Below are 18,608 nucleotides of genomic sequence, written 5' to 3'. Positions count from 1 at the left end.
GACATGAGTATATTTTGGGCTGATTTTCAAAACCGCATTATGCTTGATCTGTTGTTATCTTTTCAGAGTGGGTAGCTTGCGTCAGGTCCAACTTTTTGGTGTTATGCTACCTCCATAACGTGAAGAACACTCTGCAGCTTCACGACCTGGCCACCGGTGCTCTCCTCAAGACCTTCCCGCTGGAGGTCGGCAGCGTCGTGGGGTACAGCGGTCAGAAGAAGGACACCGAAATCTTCTATCAGTTTACTTCCTTTTTATCTCCAGGTGAGCGTCTTTCCACCAATGTTGTCCAATTTAAAAATCAGACTCACGTTTGGGTTTCTTTTGAGAAATCGAAATACAGTGCTGCGTTATTGAAAATCACATATGCTGTATTACAGCCAAAAGTACTTAGTGGGAATAAAACAGTAAAACAGACACTCAGAACAAAGGGAAACACGAACACCTAGAACTGCACTCTCATTAATCTTATATCCTGAGTCTCTCTTCCAGGGACAGGACCATCTGTTGTTCTAGGTTGATGTGAAAAATTAGTATGAACAAGTATAACCTTAGAGTCAGCCTTTGGTCTACAAAACACACACAGTGCAAATAACTAAAAGTGTTCCATAAAAAGCTGTAGTCACATCTGACATTAATAAATTGTTTTAAAACTGAGAATAAATTCTGCTCTTGTTAAACTGGATTAAAATGTAATTGTGAAAGTTTAGTCTTACATCATATGGGGGGGCGGAATTTGTTACTTGGTTCTAGTAGAAAAGGAAACACTTGTAAATTGCAATTTTACGGTATCAGTTAATTTTCCCCAAACTAAACATAGCTTTCTGTATAACTTGTTTTTTTTTAAGTTGGTCACACTCATTTTGCTTGTTTCGGTTTTTTCCCGTTTCTCCACTTGGCTGCAGTGTTTCTGTTACAGCCGAAGCCATAACACATACCCTGATTTATCCCAGGAGCCTGGCTCAGTTGGCAGTGTACCGTTGACTGGGTAGACCCTATCCTGAAAGCAGTCTGGCTGAAAAGATGTCTGCACTTTCCTTGTTTGTTTTTTGAGCTCCTTCATCGTCCTTTTTGTCCTACCCGGTTTTGTTGCAATAGTTTGGTCCTCAGCAAATAAAGCAGACGTAGGGGAGAGCCCGGCAGGTGCACAAGTGGCCTTGTCCTCCTCCTGGGGTTTGGCAGGTGACAGTGATGCCTGATACACTTTTTTTTTTCGTGCCTCTGAGTCACAGAGCAGGCAGTCTTTAAGGAATCTTATCGTCATGACAGGTTGCCGTCAGGGTTATTAAAACCAAAAGAATGATGCTCTGTACGTAGGGCTGATGGTACCTCTGGAACACCTAGCAAGCTTTACTTGCCCATGTGCCTTTCAGAGGATCTCAAAGAGATGTGGAAACCACGCCCAGGGCCAGGAGTCTGGAACTGACAGGTCAAGAACCTCACATCAGGGTGTCTCGAGCCTCACCCCTCCTCCCCTGGGGCTTGGGGGACAGTGGCAGCCAGTGGACAGGAACCAAGAGAAGTAGCTTTCCTCCAGAGATCCATTCTCAACCACTGCCGTGGGATCCACACTTTATTTCCTCAACTTACACTGGTTCCAGAAATTTGACTTTGGAAAACCTCATAGCCTTGAAACAGTGATAATGGATAAAGGGCAATGAGGAGAACGGAGCAGTGCTGACTCACCTGCTCGTCATAAAAGCCAGAGTCCCCAGAGGCCTGTAAACCACCTTCAGTGACCCCATGTGGCCATTTATTTCAGGAACAAGTTCATCATTACCCAGGGCTGAAAGGGCTCACTGTCCCAGCATAAAATGATGAGTTCTGTACCAAGCAGTGAAATCCTATCCGTGACCGTGGCCGTGCGGTTTGGAAGGAGAAGTGTGTTGTCAGTGCTGTATGGACAGGACGCTCCTGAGCAAGCTTTAATTTGGTGCTGCCGTGCTTTGTTCTTCTCCTTTGTCTTTTCTTATTCATTTTGCCTCCTGCTTTTTCTTTTCTCTCTTTCATGTAATTTGATATCTAAAACCGGAGAACGGGGCTTCCAGACTCAGGCTTTCTTATCCAAATGTAAAAATGGCCATCAGACAATTAAACTAGATTCCTCGAAAGCAGGAATGGCAGTGTGTACATACACACTCCCACATACATGCATGTCCACTCAAAGGCTGTCTGGCGCTGGTCTCTGAAGATTGGCTGTCCACTACCGCAGTAAACAGCAGAGACACTAAATTATAAATAAAGCCCTGGGGCCAGAAATACCTGCAGTGCCAGCTGCTGTGGACACGTGGTACGTCTGGCAGGTGAACACCAGCTGACTGTTTCCCATGGAGGTACATCGTGAAGACACGTCTTGAGCCAAGCCATTTGTACCTTGAGTCGCACTTGGAAGAAAAGAGGCAACCAGGCAGGTTTGGAGCACCATACACTTATTCCCTGGGGCTCAAACCACTTAGTGGTCGAGCCGACTGATTCTGTACTCATGGAACCATGGAGCGTTGTCTAAGGCTCACTCCAGACTTGCGTGTGTTGGAATAATCCAGTACAGGCGTCCCAGCTGCATGGCTCTGAGAGACGGAGAAGAAATCAAAGAACCTTTCCCAGGCTCTTTGGGAAAGGCATAAAAATGTTTCAAGACTTTATTTTTTTAGAGCAGTTTTAGGTCCACAGCAAACCTGAAGGGCTGGTACAGAGATTTCCTATGCACTCTCTGCCCCACACATGCACTACCTTTGCCGTCATCAGCATCCCTGCTACAGGGTACATCCCCTGTGACAACTGATGAACCTGCATGGACACACGTCATAGTTGCCTGAAGTCCGTGACTTACCTTAGGAGTCACTCTTGGTGCTGTACATTCTAAGCTTGGAGAAATGTATGACGACGTGTATCCATCATTATGATACCGTGCAGAGTGTTTTCAGTGCCCTTAAAAGCCTCTGTGCTCAGCCCTTTTCATCCCTTCCCCCCGCCAAGCCCCTAACAACCACTGATCTTTTCACTGTCTCCATAGCTTTGCCTTTTCCAGAATGTCATGTAGTGGACTCTTAGATTACGTAGCCTTTTCAGGTTGGCTCCTTCACTTAGTAATGTGAGTTTAAGGTTGTTCCGTGGCTTGATGGCTTATTTCTTTCTAGCACTGAGTAATATTCCATTGCTTGGATGTCCCACAGTTTATTTACACATTCACCTACTGAAGGACATCTTGGTTGCTCCCAACTTTTGGCAATCATTAATAAAGCTGCTGTAAACATCTGTGTACAGGTTCTTGTGTGGACATGTTTTCGACTCCATTGGGTAAATAACCAAGGAGTGCAAACAATTTTTGAGAGACTTGTTCTAGTTTGTGGGGTTTTTTTCTTTTAATAACCTTAAAACCCAACCTATAATCGGATGAAACAGTATCTACATGGGTCATCTTCACAAATTCCTTTTGCCTTCTTTTTGCACATCCGATTTTCCAGATTCCTCTGATGATTCTTTAGCAACCTCTAGGGTTGCCCCTTCCTCCTAACTCCCATTTCTTTCACCTCCTTACATTTATTCAGATTATATATAGCAGGAATATTCGAGCTGATCGTCCCTGCCTCTTTCCTATTGCTAGAATAGCCTTGTTAAAACACTGTTTCATCAGGAGACCCATGTCAAGTGCAGACACCTCGTGTGGTCTTAAGGGAATTCCATAATTCAGTTCTCTTTTGCCCTTAAACTTTGAAATTATTCCCCAGAGATCACCTGACCAGTCCTCTCTGATTCATGACTCTAGGATGGTTTCTCCAATCCCTTCCCCGCTCCTTGTACTTAAGCAAACCAATTCAGACAGGACACAAAGCATCATTAGACTACAGGAATTCATGTTACAGAGTGAATATGCAGTGGGCTAACCTGGACTGACCCCGATGGATCTATAAACAGAAAGTATCCATCAAATATATTAAGTACCAGTACCTTTAGGTTTAACCCAGCCTCCCCCAAGGTGCCGCTTCTGCCCCAAACAGAAGAATTAAAGTCAGGCACTCGGCACCCTTTCTCCCAACAGTAGCCAGCCCGTGTCCTATACTTATTTCATTCTGCTATTGGAGGGTTTGATGTCTCGATTATTCTAGATAAACAGGCATTTAGAGTGTGTTTCCTACTCACTGTCTTTCACTGGGGTCACTGCCCCAGTAACTGGCCAGAGCTGGGAATCCTGGCCCCAGGGTCCTTCGTCGTTCACCGTAGTACAGGTAACAGTGATGCCGGGGTGAGTCCGATGCTCAAATGGCACATGCTTGTTCTGCAGTCTCTTGTCGTCGTCGTTGTTTGGTCTAGAGTTTTTTCCAAGGATTCAGATGCTTTTTGTGTTTGGATGAAGTGGGGCAGGTACTAATGAAGAAGCTCTTCAAAAATTAACATACATGTGAAGATAGCAATTTGCCCTCGAGATTACATTTATCTGGGCAAGTACAGTATTCAGTGTATCTGGTAATTTAGAATGTATGCCCAGAGTGTAGTCTGGAAGTATTTTATATATAAAGTCATATTCCAACAAACATCCAACTATAACTTAAACTAAGAAAGCCAGGACTTCGGTCATGTTACACATCTCCCCACTGTCAGTGTTAATCATATTCCCTATTATAAACCTTAAAATAATTTGTAAGCATGAGAAGTGAGATAACATTCATAGGGATTAGCAGTCCTGCTGTTAAGGAATCTGAATGTATTACTCTTTGCCAGTGGGGGGGCAGAGTGCTGTTTCTCAGCTGTTAGTGAAGTTCATACGTACACAGAGGAGTTGAAAAGAAAGCAAGCTGCCATTTTAACACATGATCAATCAATTTGAATGTGCCCTGTGGGAGTACCGCTTAGTTTCTGGTTTTCCAGCAAGTATCAGGATCTCTAAATTGATTTTTCATATACTTGACAGCATATGTTTAAAGTATTCTGTGGGAGGGCTGTTTCCACACCAGCCACTCCAGATGACTAATTCTGTTTCATAAACTATAGCAATGTTGTTGTTTTCAAACAGTAACGATTCGTCTTAGTTATTGTTTCTTTGGTTTAGTTCTTGAATGTTAGAGTGTAGTAGCGTTAAATTAAGGAAATGGAATTTTCATTAGTGGTTAAAATAAGCTAAAATGTTGTGGTGTGTGTTCATCAATCTGTGTTGTGCACAATTACTGGGATAATCAAAATTTTAAAGGCAACTCCAAAAGACTACCCTAAAAGGCTACCCTAAAAGGCTATCTTTGGTCCTTGACTGCTCTCCACATGTGTGTCCACAGATGGGTGGGTAGCAGGTAACAGGTGCCCCAGAGTTCCCATCAAGAGACCCCTGAATGGCTGTTGACTTTAGGCAAGTCATTTGAGTTTTCCATCTTAATCACTTCTCAGGTAAAACGGCCCTACATGAAGTTTCCCATCTTCTTTGACCTGTTCTCCTAAGTGACCTGGCGTGGGGAAGACCTATTAAGTTTCTGCAGTTAGGTTTAACTATTCTCATGGTCACAGAATGCATTAGAATCTTCTAAAATGAATACCCAGGTAACTGTTGTAAAACGGAAGGCCGAACACGATGGTGATGATGAAGTGTGAACTGGTGATGATGACATGGTGATGATGAAGTCAGGCACTCCACACGCCTGACCATTATGGGCTCTCTTGCTACAGTGACCTTACACGGCACTGCTGACTGTGCTTTGTGATCTTTGCCCCCCTTGTATCTAGTGAATTTGTGGACTGAACTTAAGACTTCCACTTCCTTCTAGGTATCATTTATCACTGTGATCTGACCAAAGAGGAACTGGAGCCCAGAGTCTTCCGAGAGGTGACTGTGAAAGGAATCGATGCTTCCGATTACCAGACAGTTCAGGTATGGAGCATTTGATCCTGACAATGTGAGTCAGAAAAATCTGACTTTCGGGCCCTGCACACCCCACTTTGTCAGGAGCCGTGGAGGTAATCCACAACAATACGGGCAACAGATATTGGGGGAACTCCTGCTGTTTCTGGGCATTGAGCCAGGCGTGGTCCCTGTCCTCCTAGAGTTTAAAGGTTCTGCTCCCGGCACTGCTACTCTTGACACGAAGCCAGAGCCCCTTGTCTGGGTGCTCAAGGCAACACAGTTTGTCTGCTTGCTTGAAAGTGGGTTGTTTTCTGGCTCAGGTCTCGTGGTGTCATAAATAACAACATAGATCTGCTCTACATAAAATACTCAAGTGCTAGGAGCCAGCCCTTTCAGTCTGAAATTCGTCTGTATGTCTGGCTGGCACAGGGTGAGCGCGCCATAAAATATTAGAACGGATGAATTAACTGCTTAATTGTCATGGTACCACCAGTTCAGTCTCTGGTCACCATCTTTTCAGGTTAAGAATCTCCATTTTTGTTTTCGTAGCGCCCCAACTGTACTGAGTTTCTCAGAAACGGAATCACTTACTAATGGATGATGCAGGATGACTCTGTTCCTTTGCAGTGAGAGGTCACCTGTCAGGCACCAGGTGTTTATCAGGGCTCTCCCACCAGGAGGCTGGACCGCAGAGACCACAGATTAAGAATCAGACTGTTGTTTGTGAAGGAAAGTTAGAAAAAAGAGCACTGATGCCCCCGAGGATGTTTCTGTGAAACTAGGGCATCATTTTACCTCAGTGAATTGCCCTTCACCTGTCTAGGAGTAGTCTAGATAATGGGCTAGATGTAGTTCAAAAATAAATAAAACCTTTTTTTTTTTATGAATTATGCTTTTTATTTATTTATTTTTGTTTATGTTTTTTTAACATCCATATTGGAGTATAATGGCTTTTCAATGGTGTGTTAGTTTCTGCTTTATAACGTAGTGCATCAGCTATACATATACATATATCCCCATACCTCCTCCCTCTTGCATCTCCCTCCCACCCTCCCTATCCCACCCCTCTAGGTGGTCACAAAGCACCAAGCTGATCTCCCTATGTTGTGCGGCTGCTTCCCACTAGCTATCTATTTTACATTTGGTAGTATATATAAGTCCGTGCCACTCTCTCACTTCATCCCAGCTTACCCTTCCCCCTCCCCATGTCCTCAAGTTCATTCTCTACGTCTGCGTCTTTATTCCTGTCCTGCCCCGAGGTTCTTCATAACCTTTTTTTTTTAGATTTTTTAGATTCTGCATTAGCACACGGTGTTTGTTTTTCTCTTTCTAACTTACTTCACTCTGTATGACATCCACCTCACTACAAATAACTCAATTTTGTTTCTTTTTACGACTGAGTAATATTCCATTGTATATCTGTGCCACATCTTCTTTATCCATTCATCTGTCGATGGACACCTAGGTTGCTTCCATGTCCTGGCTATTGTAAATAAAGCTGCAGTGAACACTGTGGTACATGACTCTTTTTGAATTATGGTTTTCTCAGGGTATATGCCCAGTAGTGGGATTGCTGGGTTGTATGGTAGTTCTATTTTCAGTTTCTTAATGAGCCTCCATAGTGGCTGTATCAATTTACGTTCCCACCAACAGTGCAAGAGGGTTCCCTTTTCTCCACACCCTCTCCAGCATTTATTGTTTGTAGATTTTTTGATGATGGCCATTCTGACTGGTGTCAGGTGATACCTCACTGTAGTTTTGATTTGCATTTCTGTAATGATAAGTGATGTTGAGCATTCTTTCATGTGTTTGTTCTCAATCTGTATATCTTCTTTGGAGAAATGTCTATTTAGGTCTTCTGCCCATTTTTGGATTGGGCTGTTTGTTTTTTTGATGAGCTGCATGAGCTGCTTGTAAATTTTGGAGATTAATCCTTTGTCAGTTGCTTCATTTGCAAATATTTTCTCCCATTCTGAGGGTTGTCTTTTGGTCTTGTTTATGGTTTCCTTTGCTGTGCAAAAGCTTTGAAGTTTCATTAGGTCCCCTTTGTTTATTTTTGTTTTTATTTCCATTTCTCTAGGAGGTGGGTCAAAAAGGATCTTGCTGTGATTTACGTCATAGAGTGTTCTGCCTTTGTTTTCCTCTAAGAGTTTGATATTGTCTGGCTTTACATTTAGGTCTTTAATCCATTTTGAGTTTATTTTTTTGTATGGTATTAGGGAGTGTTCTAATTTCATTCTTTTACAAGTAGCTGTCCAGTTTTCCCAGCACCACTTACTGAAGATGCTGTCTTTTCTCCATTGTATATTCTTGCCTCTGTTATCAAAAATAAGGTGACATATGTGCATGGGTTTATCTCTGGGCTTTCTATCCTGTTCCGTTGATCTATATTTCTGTTTTTGTGCCAGTACCATACTGTCTTGATTACTGTAGCTTTCTAGTATAGTCTGAAGTCAGGGAGCCTGATTACTCCAGCTCCGTTTTTCTTTTTAAGATTGCTTTAGCTATTCGGGGTCTTTTGTGTTTCCATACAAATTGTGAAATTTTTTGTTCTAGTTCAGTGAAAAATGCCAGTGGTAGTTTGATAGGGATTGCATTGAATCTGTAGACTGCTTTGGGTACTATAGTCATTTTCACAATGTTGATTCTTCCAATCCAAGAACATGGTAATCCAATCCAATCCATCTGTTTGTATCCTCTTTATTTTCTTTCATCAGTGTCTTATAGTTTTCTGCATACACATCTTTTGTCTCCTTAGGTAGGTTTATTCCTAGGTATTTTATTCTTTTTCTTGCACTGGTAAATGGGAGTGTTTCCTTAATTTCTCTTTCAGATTTTTCATCATTATTATATAGGAATGCAAGAGATTTCTGTGCATTAATTTTGTATCCTGCTACTTTACCAAATTCATTGGTTAGCTCTAGTAGTTTTCTGGTAGCATCTTTAGGATTCTCTATGTGTAGTATCATGTCATCTGCAAACAGTGACAGCTTTACTTCTTCTTTTCTGATTTGGATTCTTTTTATTTCTTTTTCTTCTCTGATTGCTGTGGCTAAAAGTTCCAAAACTTTGTTGAAAAATGATGCTGAGAGTGGGTAACCATGTCTTGTTCCTGATCTTAGTGGAAATGGTTTCAGAGTTTCACCATTGAGAACGATGTTGTCTGTGGGTTTGTCTTCTATGGCCTTCATTATGTTGAGGAAAGTTCCCTCTATGCCTACTTTCTGGAGGGTTTTTATCATAAATGGGTGTTGAATTTTGTCAAAAGCTTTCTCTGCATCTATTGAGATGATCATACGGTTTTTCTCCTTGAATTTGTTAATATGGTGTATCACATTGATTGATTTGCATATATTGAAGAATCCTTAAGGGCATTCCTGGGATAAATCCTACTTGATCATGGTGTATGGTCCTTTTAATGTGTTGTTGGATTCTGTTTCCTAGTATTTTGTTGAGGATTTTTGCATCTATGTTCATCAGTGATAATGGCCTGTAGTTTTCTTTCTTTGTGACATCTTTGTCTGGTTTCGGTATCAGGGTGGTGGTGGCCTCGTACAGTTAGTTTAGGAGTGTTCCTCCCTCTGCTATATTTTGGAAGAGTTTGAGAAGGGTAGGTGTTAGCTCCTCTCTAGATGTTTGATAGAATTCGCCTGAGTATCCATCTGGTCCTGGGCTTTTGTTTGTTGGAAGATTTTTAATCACAGTCTCAATATCACTGCTTGTGATTGGTTTGTTTATATTTTCTATTTCTTCCTGGTTCAGTGTCAGAAGACTGTGCTCTTCTAAGAATTTGTCCATTTCTTCCAGGTTGTCTGTTTTATTGGCATAGAGTTGCTTGTAGTAATCTCTCATGATCCTTTGTATATCTGTAGTATCAGTTGTTAACTTCTCCTTTTTCATTTCTAATTCTATTGATTTGAGTCTTCTCCCTTTTTTTCTTGATGAGTCTGGCTAATGGTTTATCAATTTTGATTATTTTCTCAAAGAACCAGCTTTTAGTTTTATTGATCTTTGCTATTTTTCCTTCATTTCTTTTTCATTTATTTCTGATCTGATCTTTATGATTTCTTTCCTTCTGCTAACTTTGGGGTTTTTTTTTTTTTCTTCTTTCTCTATTTGCTTTAGGTGTAAGTTCCGGTTGTTTATTTGAGATGTTTCTTGTTTCCTGAGGTAGGATTGTATTGCTATAAACTTCCCTCTTAGAACTGCTCTCGCTGCATCCCATAGGTTTTGGGTCATCGTGTTTTCATTGTCATTTATTTCTAGGTATTTTTTGATTTCCTCTTCGATTTCTTCAGTGATCTCTTGGTTATTAAGTAGTGTATTGTTTAGCCTCCATGTGTTTGTATTTCTTACAGATTTTTTCCTGTAATTGATATCTAGTCTCATCGTGTTGTGGTCAGAAAAGATACTTGATGTGATTTCAGTTTTCTTAAATTTACCAAGGCTTGATTTGTGACCCAAGATATGATCTATACTGGAGAATGTTCCATGAGCACTTGAGAAAAAAGTGTATTCTGTTGTTTTTGGATGGAATGTCCTATAAATATCAATTAAGTCCATCTTTTTTAATGTGTCATTTAAAGCTTGTGTTTCCTTATTTATTTTCATTTTGGATGATCTGTCCATTGGTGAAAGTGGGGTGTTAAAGTCCCCTACTCTGATTGTGTTACTGTCAGTTTCCCTTTTTATGGCTGTTTGCATTTGCCTTATGTATTGAGGTGCTCCTATGTTGGGTGCATAAATATTTACAGTTGTTATATCTTCTTCTTGGATTGATCCTTTGATCATTAGGTAGTGTCCTTCTTTGTCTCTTGTAATAGTCTTTATTTTAAAGTCTATTTTGTGTGATATGAGAATTGCTACTTCAGCTTTCTTTTGATTTCCATTTGCATGGAATATATGTTTCCATCCCCTCACTTTCAGTCTGTTGGTGTCCCTAGGTCTGAAGTGCGTCTCTTGTAGGTAGCATATATATGGGTCTCGTTTTTGTATCCATTTAACTAGTCTATGTCTTTTGGTTGGAGCATTTAGTCCATTTACATTTAAGGTAATTTTCGATGTGTATGTTCCTATTACCATTTTCTTAATTGTTTTGGGTTTGTTATTGTAGGTCTTTTCCTTCTCTTGTGTTTCCTTCCTAGAGAAGTTCCTTTAGCATTTGTTGTAAAGCTGGTTGGTGGTGCTGAATCCTCTTAGCTTTTGCTTGTCTGTAAAGCTTTTAATTTCTCCGTCAAATCTGAATGAGATCCTTGCCAGGTAGAGTAATCTTGGTTGTAGGTTCTGCCCTTTCATCACTTTAAATATGTCCTGCCACAATGTGTCCTGCCACTCCCTTCTGGCTTGCACAGTTTCTGCTGAAAGATCAGCTGTTAACCTTATGGGGATTCCCTTGTATGTTATTTGTTATTTTTCCCTTGTTGCTTTTAATATTTTTTCTTTGTATTTAAATTTTGATAGTTTGATTAGTATGTGTCTTGGTGTGTTTCTCCTTGGATTTATACTGTTTGGGACTCTCTGAGCTTCCTGGACTTGATTGATTATTTCCTTTCCCATGTTAGGGAAGTTTTCAACTGAAATCTCTTCAAATATGTTCTCAGTCCTTTTCTTTTTCTCTTCTTCTTCTGGGATCCCTATAATTCGAATGTTGGTGAATTTAATGTTGTCCCGGAAGCCTCTGCAACTGTCCTCAATTCTTTTCATTCTTTTTTCTGTATTCTGCTCTGCAGTAGTTATTTCCACTATTTTATCTTCCAGGTCACTTATCCGTTCTTCTGCCTCAGTTATTGTGCTCTTGGTTACTTCTAGAGAATTTTTAATTTCATTTATTGTGTTGTTCCTCATTGTTTGTTTGTTCTTTAGTTCTTCTAGGTCCTTGTTAAACGTTTCTTATATTTTCTCCATTCTATTTCCAAGATTTTGGATCATCTTTACTATCATTACTCTGAATTCTTTTTCAGGTAGACTGCCTATTTCCTCTTCATTTGTTAGGCCTGGTAAGTTTTTTCCTTGCTGCTTCATCTGCTCCGTATTTCTCTGTCTTCTCCTTTTGCTTATCTTACTGTGTTTGGGGTCTCCTTTTTGCAGGCTGCAGGTTCGCATTTCCTGTTGTTTTTGGTGTCTGCCCCCAGTGGGTAAGGTTGGTTCAGTGGGTTGTGTAGGCTTCCTGATGGAGGGGACTGGTGCCTGTGTTCTGGTGGATGAGGCTGGATTTCGTCTTTCTGGTGGGCAGGACTGTGTCTGGTGGTATGTTTTGGGGTGTCTATGACCTTATTATGATTTTAGGCAGCCTCTCTGCTAATGGGTGGTGTTGTGTTCCTGTCTTGGTAGTTGTTGGGCATAGGGTGTCCAGCACTATAGCTTGCTGGTCGTTGAGTGGAGCTGGGTCTTAGGGTTGAAATGGTGATCCCTAGGAGAGCTTTCGCTGTTTGATATTACGTGGAGCCAGGAGGTCTCTGGTGGACCAATGTCTTGAACTCGGCTCTCCCACCTCAGAGGCTCAGGCCTGAGACTCAGCCAGAGCACCAAGACCCTGGCAGCCACACAGCTCAGAAGAAAAGGGAGAAAAAAGAAAGGAAGGAAGATAGAAAAAAATAAAATAAAATAATGTTATTAAAATAAACAATAAAAAGTAATTATTAAAAATAAAAAATTTTTATAGTAATAAAGAAAGAAGAGAGGAACCAAACCAAAAAAGAAATCTACCAGTGATAACGAGCACTGAAAACTATACTAAAAAAAAAAAAAGAACGGAACCCTATGACAAATGGTAAAAGCCAAGCTATACAGACAAAATCACACACAGAAGCATATACATATGCACTCACAAAACGAGAAAAGGGAAAAATATATATATATCATTGCTCCCAATGTCCACCTTCTCAGTTTGGGATGACTCGTTGTCTATTCAGGTTTTCCACACATGCAGGTACATCAAGTTGATTGTGGAGATTTAATCCGCTGCTCCTGAGGCTGCTGGGAGAGATTTCCCTTCTCTTCTTTGTTCTCACAGCTCCTGGGGTTCAGCTTTGGATTGGCCCTGCCTTTGCGTGTAGGTCGCCTGAGGGCGTCTGTTCTTCGCTCAGACAGGACGGGGTTAAAGGAGCAGCTGATTCGCTGGCTCTGGCTTACTCAGGCCGGGGGGGGGGGGGGGGGGGGGGAGGGGTATGGATGCTTGGTGAGCCTGCGCGGCAGAGGCCAGCATGACATTGCAACAGCCTAAGGCACGCCGTGTGTTCTCCGGGGGAGGTTGTCCCTGGATCCTGGGACCCTGGCAGTGGTGGGCTGCACAGGCTCCCGGGAGGGGAGGTGTGGATAGTGACCTGTGCTCGCACACAGGCTTCTTGGTGGCGGCAGCAGCAGCCTTAGCATCTCATGCCCGTCTCTGGGTCCACACTGATAGCTGCAGCTCGCGCCGGTCTCTGGAGTTCGTTTAGGCGGTGCTCTGAATCCCCTCTCCTCGCGCACCCCAAATCAATGATCTTTTGCCTCTTAGGCAGATCCAGGTTTTTTCCAGGTAAATAAAACTTTGTTTACAAAACCAATGGCGGACTGGATCTGGCCGCGGGCTGCAGTTTGCCAGCCCCTCTTCTATATCAGAGGTGAACATACTGGCCTCCGGTTTTATTGGAGAGCAGCCACACCTGTTTGTTCACACAGTGTCTGTGGCTGCCTTAGTGCTTTACCTGTGCAGCAGAGACTGCCTGGCCCACAAAGGCTAACGCTCTTAGTATTTGGCCCTCTAAGACAAAGTTTTCTGATCCTTAGTCTGTAGAAATAGTATTTATAAAATCAGAGTGTTCTCAGTAGACATACAGGGCCTTTGTCTTGAAGCTCTGTCAGGCCTGAAATCTACATGTACTTCTTGGGTGACATTGGGTGAGTCATTTAACTTTCCTGCCACAGTTTTTTCAGCTGTAAAACAGAGTTAGTGCGTATTTTGCAGCATTCCTGCAGGATTCTGTGAGATGATATATACAGGCATACCTTGTTTTATATATACAGGCATACCTTGTTTGATTGTGCTTCGCTTTATTGCACTTTGCAGATACTGTATTTTTTTTACAGATTGAAGGTTTGTGGCAACCGTGTGCCGAGCAAATCTGTGTTGGTGCCATTTTTCCAACAGCGTTTGTCCACTTCATGTCTCTGTGTCGTATTTTGGTAATTCTTGCAAAATTTCAAACTTTTTCATTTTTATTACTATATTTGTTGTGATCTGTGATCAGTGATCTTTGATGTTACTATTGCAAAAAAGATTATGACTCACTGAAGGCTCAGGTGATGGTTAGCATTTTCCAGCAATAAAGTGTTCTTTAAGATATGTATATTGTTGGGCTTCCCTGGTGGCGCAGTGGTTGAGAGTCCACCTGCCGATGCAGGGGACACGGGTTCGTGCCCCGGTCCAGGAAGATCCCACATGCCGCGGAGCGGCTGGGCCCGTGAGCCATGGCCGCTGAGCCTGCGCGTCCGGAGCCTGTGCTCCGCAACGGGAGAGGCCACAACAGTGAGAGGCCCGCGTACCGCAAAAAAAAAAAAAAAAAGATACGTACATTGTTTTTTAGACTTCATGCTATTGCACACTGAATAGACTACAGTATAGTGCAAATGTAACTTTTCTTTGCACTGGGAAACCAGAAAATTCATGTGACTGGCTTTTTTCTGATACTTGGTTTATTGTGGTGGTCTGGAACTGAACCTGCAATACCTCCAAGGTATGCCCATATTAAGTGTCTGGCACATAGAATATAATCAGTGTTAGAAATAAATTCAGCAGACTTTTAGTTTTCCACAGCTATTTTGGCTTCTTTCATTTTCAGGGTGAGCCATTGCCTGTAGAGGTATCTTTTAGGGGCAGTGGCCCCTGTCTGGTGCTTATATGGTTCGTTAATTCACCATAGTCCTGCATTAGACTTTTAAAATCACTTGTAGGCTGTCATTCTTTGCTGTTTTCCGTTTTCTCCATGTGTAAAAAATCTGTCCCTATCAACTGTAACATTTGACCTTCTCAGGAACTACTTCTAGTCCCTGCCTGGGCATCCTCAGGCGCACGCGCACGTGTGTGTGTGACGCGTACCACTGCCTCTCCCATCAGTAATGCAAAGGACGCCCACAGGCAGCAACCAGTGACTGTCCCTGCCTTCTGCCCTCAAAGGTACAGCCTTGGCTGCCCTAGGATTGGGCAGAGTTGCCCATGAGAGACACCCCCCCCCCATCCCACCCCCTGTCTTCTTCTCATCTCTACTGTGCAGCCCCTCTGGTGTATATTTTCAAAAAACATGATTCTCATTTTTTTCTGCTTCCCACAATTCCTGCCAAAGTGAGTAATTACCTTTGGAGTTTGGGGCAGGGAGGGGGACCTGTAATCATGACAGCTTCCAGCGAGGCAGCCTCTTCTAGGGAAATGACCTTTATTTCTCAGTGAGGATGGTGGAGTTGTTTTTCCTATCAGGTAGCTGTGTTTTTCTGTTCTTCACAGAGGATACACCAAGAAACTACTTACAACCTAATACGTACTGTTTTCATTTATAAATGAAAAGATAAAACTTTACAGTTGAGCACATGCTTGTATGGAGTAGAAATCCCTCAGCCGTGTGCATAGCAGCCTGAAATTTCCAGATTAAACTGGGGAGGAAGCGTGCTTGGGTGATGCCAACTGCTATGCTGTTGGAAAACTCACTGAACTCCTCTGTGTCTGGCTCTCCACTTCTCTGACGTTGAGCTACTGAAATGCTTACACCCTTTTATTTGTACTGCTGCAATAGGAGGAAAAAAAGATTAAAAGATTCATGGTAAATATTTAAGAAGATAGTAACTGAGTAACTGGACAGAACACATTGGTTTTACAGATCTTAAGGAGGTATGCCTGGGGCAGAGCATAGCCTCTCTAGTATAATGGCAATAGAAGATTTTAATCGGTTGATTATATACATCACACACATTGCACTGAGTTATTTAAATAGAATTCTTTCTTTGTGTAAAGGTGCCTTTGGAATGTACCGTGACGTCACAACACCGTCGACTTAAAATCCACTTTGCAGTGGTCTAGCTCAGGTGTGCACAGCAGAGCTTTGACAGGAAATGTGAGCGTGACAGATGTGCTCACAATTCGATCAGGCTGTCAGTGGTGTTGCCAACAGTGACCAAACTGTAAAAGCAGACCCGAGAGAGGAATCTGTGCATGAATGGAAAAAATCCCTTATAGTATGTAATAGAAACCACAGCATTTTTTGGGGGGAAAAAAAAGATACTCTTTGTTTTCAGTTCCTTCAGGGTAACGATGCTTTTGATTTCGCTTGACTCTGGTGTTTATATTTATCCTGTAAGTGATTTTAAAATAAAATCCCCTGGGCTAATCGTCATTCCTTCTTACATTCTGTGAGGCACATTATCGTTTTGAAGCAAATACTGCAGCACAGATTACCCTGCATGGTTAGACAGTACAATTAATGGTGGTCACAGCCATGCACATCTACCTGGTGGTATAGCTGGTCAGGCGGACCAAGCCAAGGAGAGAAAAAGAGGAGGCTCGAAGAAGCACACGGCTAAAGAAGCCACAGAGGGCTGTTCTTTCATTTAGGACCCAGAGCATCTTGAATGGTGGTGGGACAGGGGGTGGGAGTGTTCTAGATTGCTGCTGGACACAGAACAGAGCTACTGTCTGTGTAATCTTTATCCAATCCTGACTACAGCTGTGGGTAGAAAATTGATCTGTATCGGAAATACAATTTTGAAAATCTGATCCTGGAAAAACTGTTTCTCTTCGGATCTGGGGTACACATAAGAATTTAGTTTTGGATAGGTTTATCAAATCTGCAATTGACTGATCGTTTTTCTCCTTTTATTGTGAATGACATGACCATGTAATATTGGTTAGCACATCTGTGCCCGTGTCTTTAAAAAGAAGTTGAAATACTGAGCATTAGAAATTACATTAATAACACAGGTTTGGCGATGAGTGATTTACCTGAAAAATCTGTCTACATTTATAATCAGTAATACGTTTCATTTTAAACAGAAGCAAAGGAATAGAGAAATGTAGTCTGTCAACAAATATTTATGATGTGACATGCAATGCCAGGTGGTACTGTTTGAAGACAGAGGAGTTCCAGACAGAGGCACTGTCCCTGGGAAATTTATAGTCAGTCTGGAAAGTTGAGACAGAGATCTGAAAGGTCAGACACCCCCAAGGATGTTATCCCAGTGATCAAGGGAAAGGTGAAAGCTTCCATCAGCAAGGCCACGTCCTGGTCAGGGTCGTGGAGGGAGTCTTCCCAGGAGAGGTGGAAACTGGGCAGGGCTTTGAGGGATGGCTGCTTCCGTAATTCCCAGGTCCTTACTGGGACTCCTGAAGAATTTTACCACAACCCTTCATTCAGAGACTGCCTCTGCCTTTTTGTAGCAGGATTTTCATAATTTCACAGGAAGTTCGAGAAGAAAGGAATCATGCCCTCAACATCCTATGCAGGTAGGGTTGCCTTGGGCAGCTGTCTTTTGCGGACGGAATAGTGTTTGCACTGTGGTTGAACGTGGCATGACAAAGGATATAGTGTAGCAGAAATGCAGTTTTTGGTTTCTCATTGTCTCATTTTTGTTCAGCCAGCTGAGAGATTGGATTTTCTCCTCCCAAAGTGAAAGACAAAATTTATAGACCTGAAAAAGAACAGTGTACTCTGAATCAACTCCCTTAACAACAGTTTCCACATTTTATAAACGAATACATTAGAAGGAAGATTCAGTTTTATGGGGCGATAGCAAACCTAAGGCAATAGAGTATAGAAATAGTAAGAATTATAAGCATTTAACACAGATTTTAGTATCTTGATTCCTGTCCTCTTGAACTGAGGAATGTTACCTTCTGAGGTTTACCTGCAGTAACGCATGTGAGACATCAAGAACATCCCAAAGGCAGTTTGCATTGTAGCCGACCAGCAATGCTAAAATTAGGTGATTCTTTGGGTTTACCAAGATGCCTTGGCATAGACAGAGTGGCATTTTCTTTCTTTAGATTTTTTTCTCACCTTGGCGATATCTAATTTGTAGTTGCTAGCATACGGGTTTTGCCATTCAGAGAACATGTTCTCAGAACATTAATTATTGTTTTAATACTCATTAACTTCTGTGCTGAGTGCATGGCATATGCAATTTTTGACTCATCCACATCCTTTGTGAGCTGACTGTTGAACTAACGATACTATTTTCCTGTAGCGCTGTATTCTCACAGTTAGGAATAGGTCAGAAATCTTCAGGAAATGTTAGTGAAGAGTGAATGGGGGAATGTTTTCAAAAAGAACGTTTTGAGAGGATACAGTGCTTACATATGATTAGGAAGTGGCCTTAAACTGAATCAGTTGTTCTTGACGATTTGTGCCTAAGCTTTCATGTTATTTTTTATAGTACGCTTCGCAGTGACATATTCTTGCATAAACAGATTCCTGCCTTCCTTTAGGATTCTCTTTGTCGCCCAGCCATTCTAGATTGACAGCATAATATTCATATTCAGAGGGCGTATGTTTGTACCTGTTTCCTCTTTAGATAGCAACTGTGTTAAAATAATTTGACTGTAAAAGATGATAAGAGGGCTTCCCTGGTGGCGCAGTGGTTAGGAATCTGCCTGCCGATGCAGGGGACACGGGTTCGTGCCCCGGTCCGGGAAGATCCCACATGCCGTGGAGCGGCTGGGCCCGTGAGCCATGGCCGCTGAGCCTGCGCATCCGGAGCCTGTGCTCTGCAACGGGAGAGGCCACAACAGTGAGAGGCCCACGTACCGCCAAAAAAAAAA

General features: G+C 42.2%; 1 protein-coding gene across 2 annotated transcripts in view; it reads left to right on the top strand.

Moving 5' to 3' along the window:
• PREP (prolyl endopeptidase) overlaps positions 1–18,608 on the top strand; it is a 171,819-nt gene that overhangs the window by 105,423 nt on the left and 47,788 nt on the right. For both annotated transcript variants that reach the window (XM_079939836.1, XM_079939837.1), the window contains 2 exons: positions 67–264; positions 5,751–5,854. In XM_079939836.1, coding sequence (XP_079795962.1) covers positions 67–264; positions 5,751–5,854 — 302 coding nt within the window. The remainder of the gene's footprint in view (positions 1–66; positions 265–5,750; positions 5,855–18,608) is intronic.

Source organism: Stenella coeruleoalba, assembly GCF_951394435.1.
Source record: "Stenella coeruleoalba genome assembly, chromosome: 12".
Lineage (NCBI taxonomy): Eukaryota > Metazoa > Chordata > Mammalia > Artiodactyla > Delphinidae > Stenella > Stenella coeruleoalba.
Note: the sequence above shows the minus strand (reverse complement) of the source record. Positions and strands in the feature narration are given on the sequence as shown.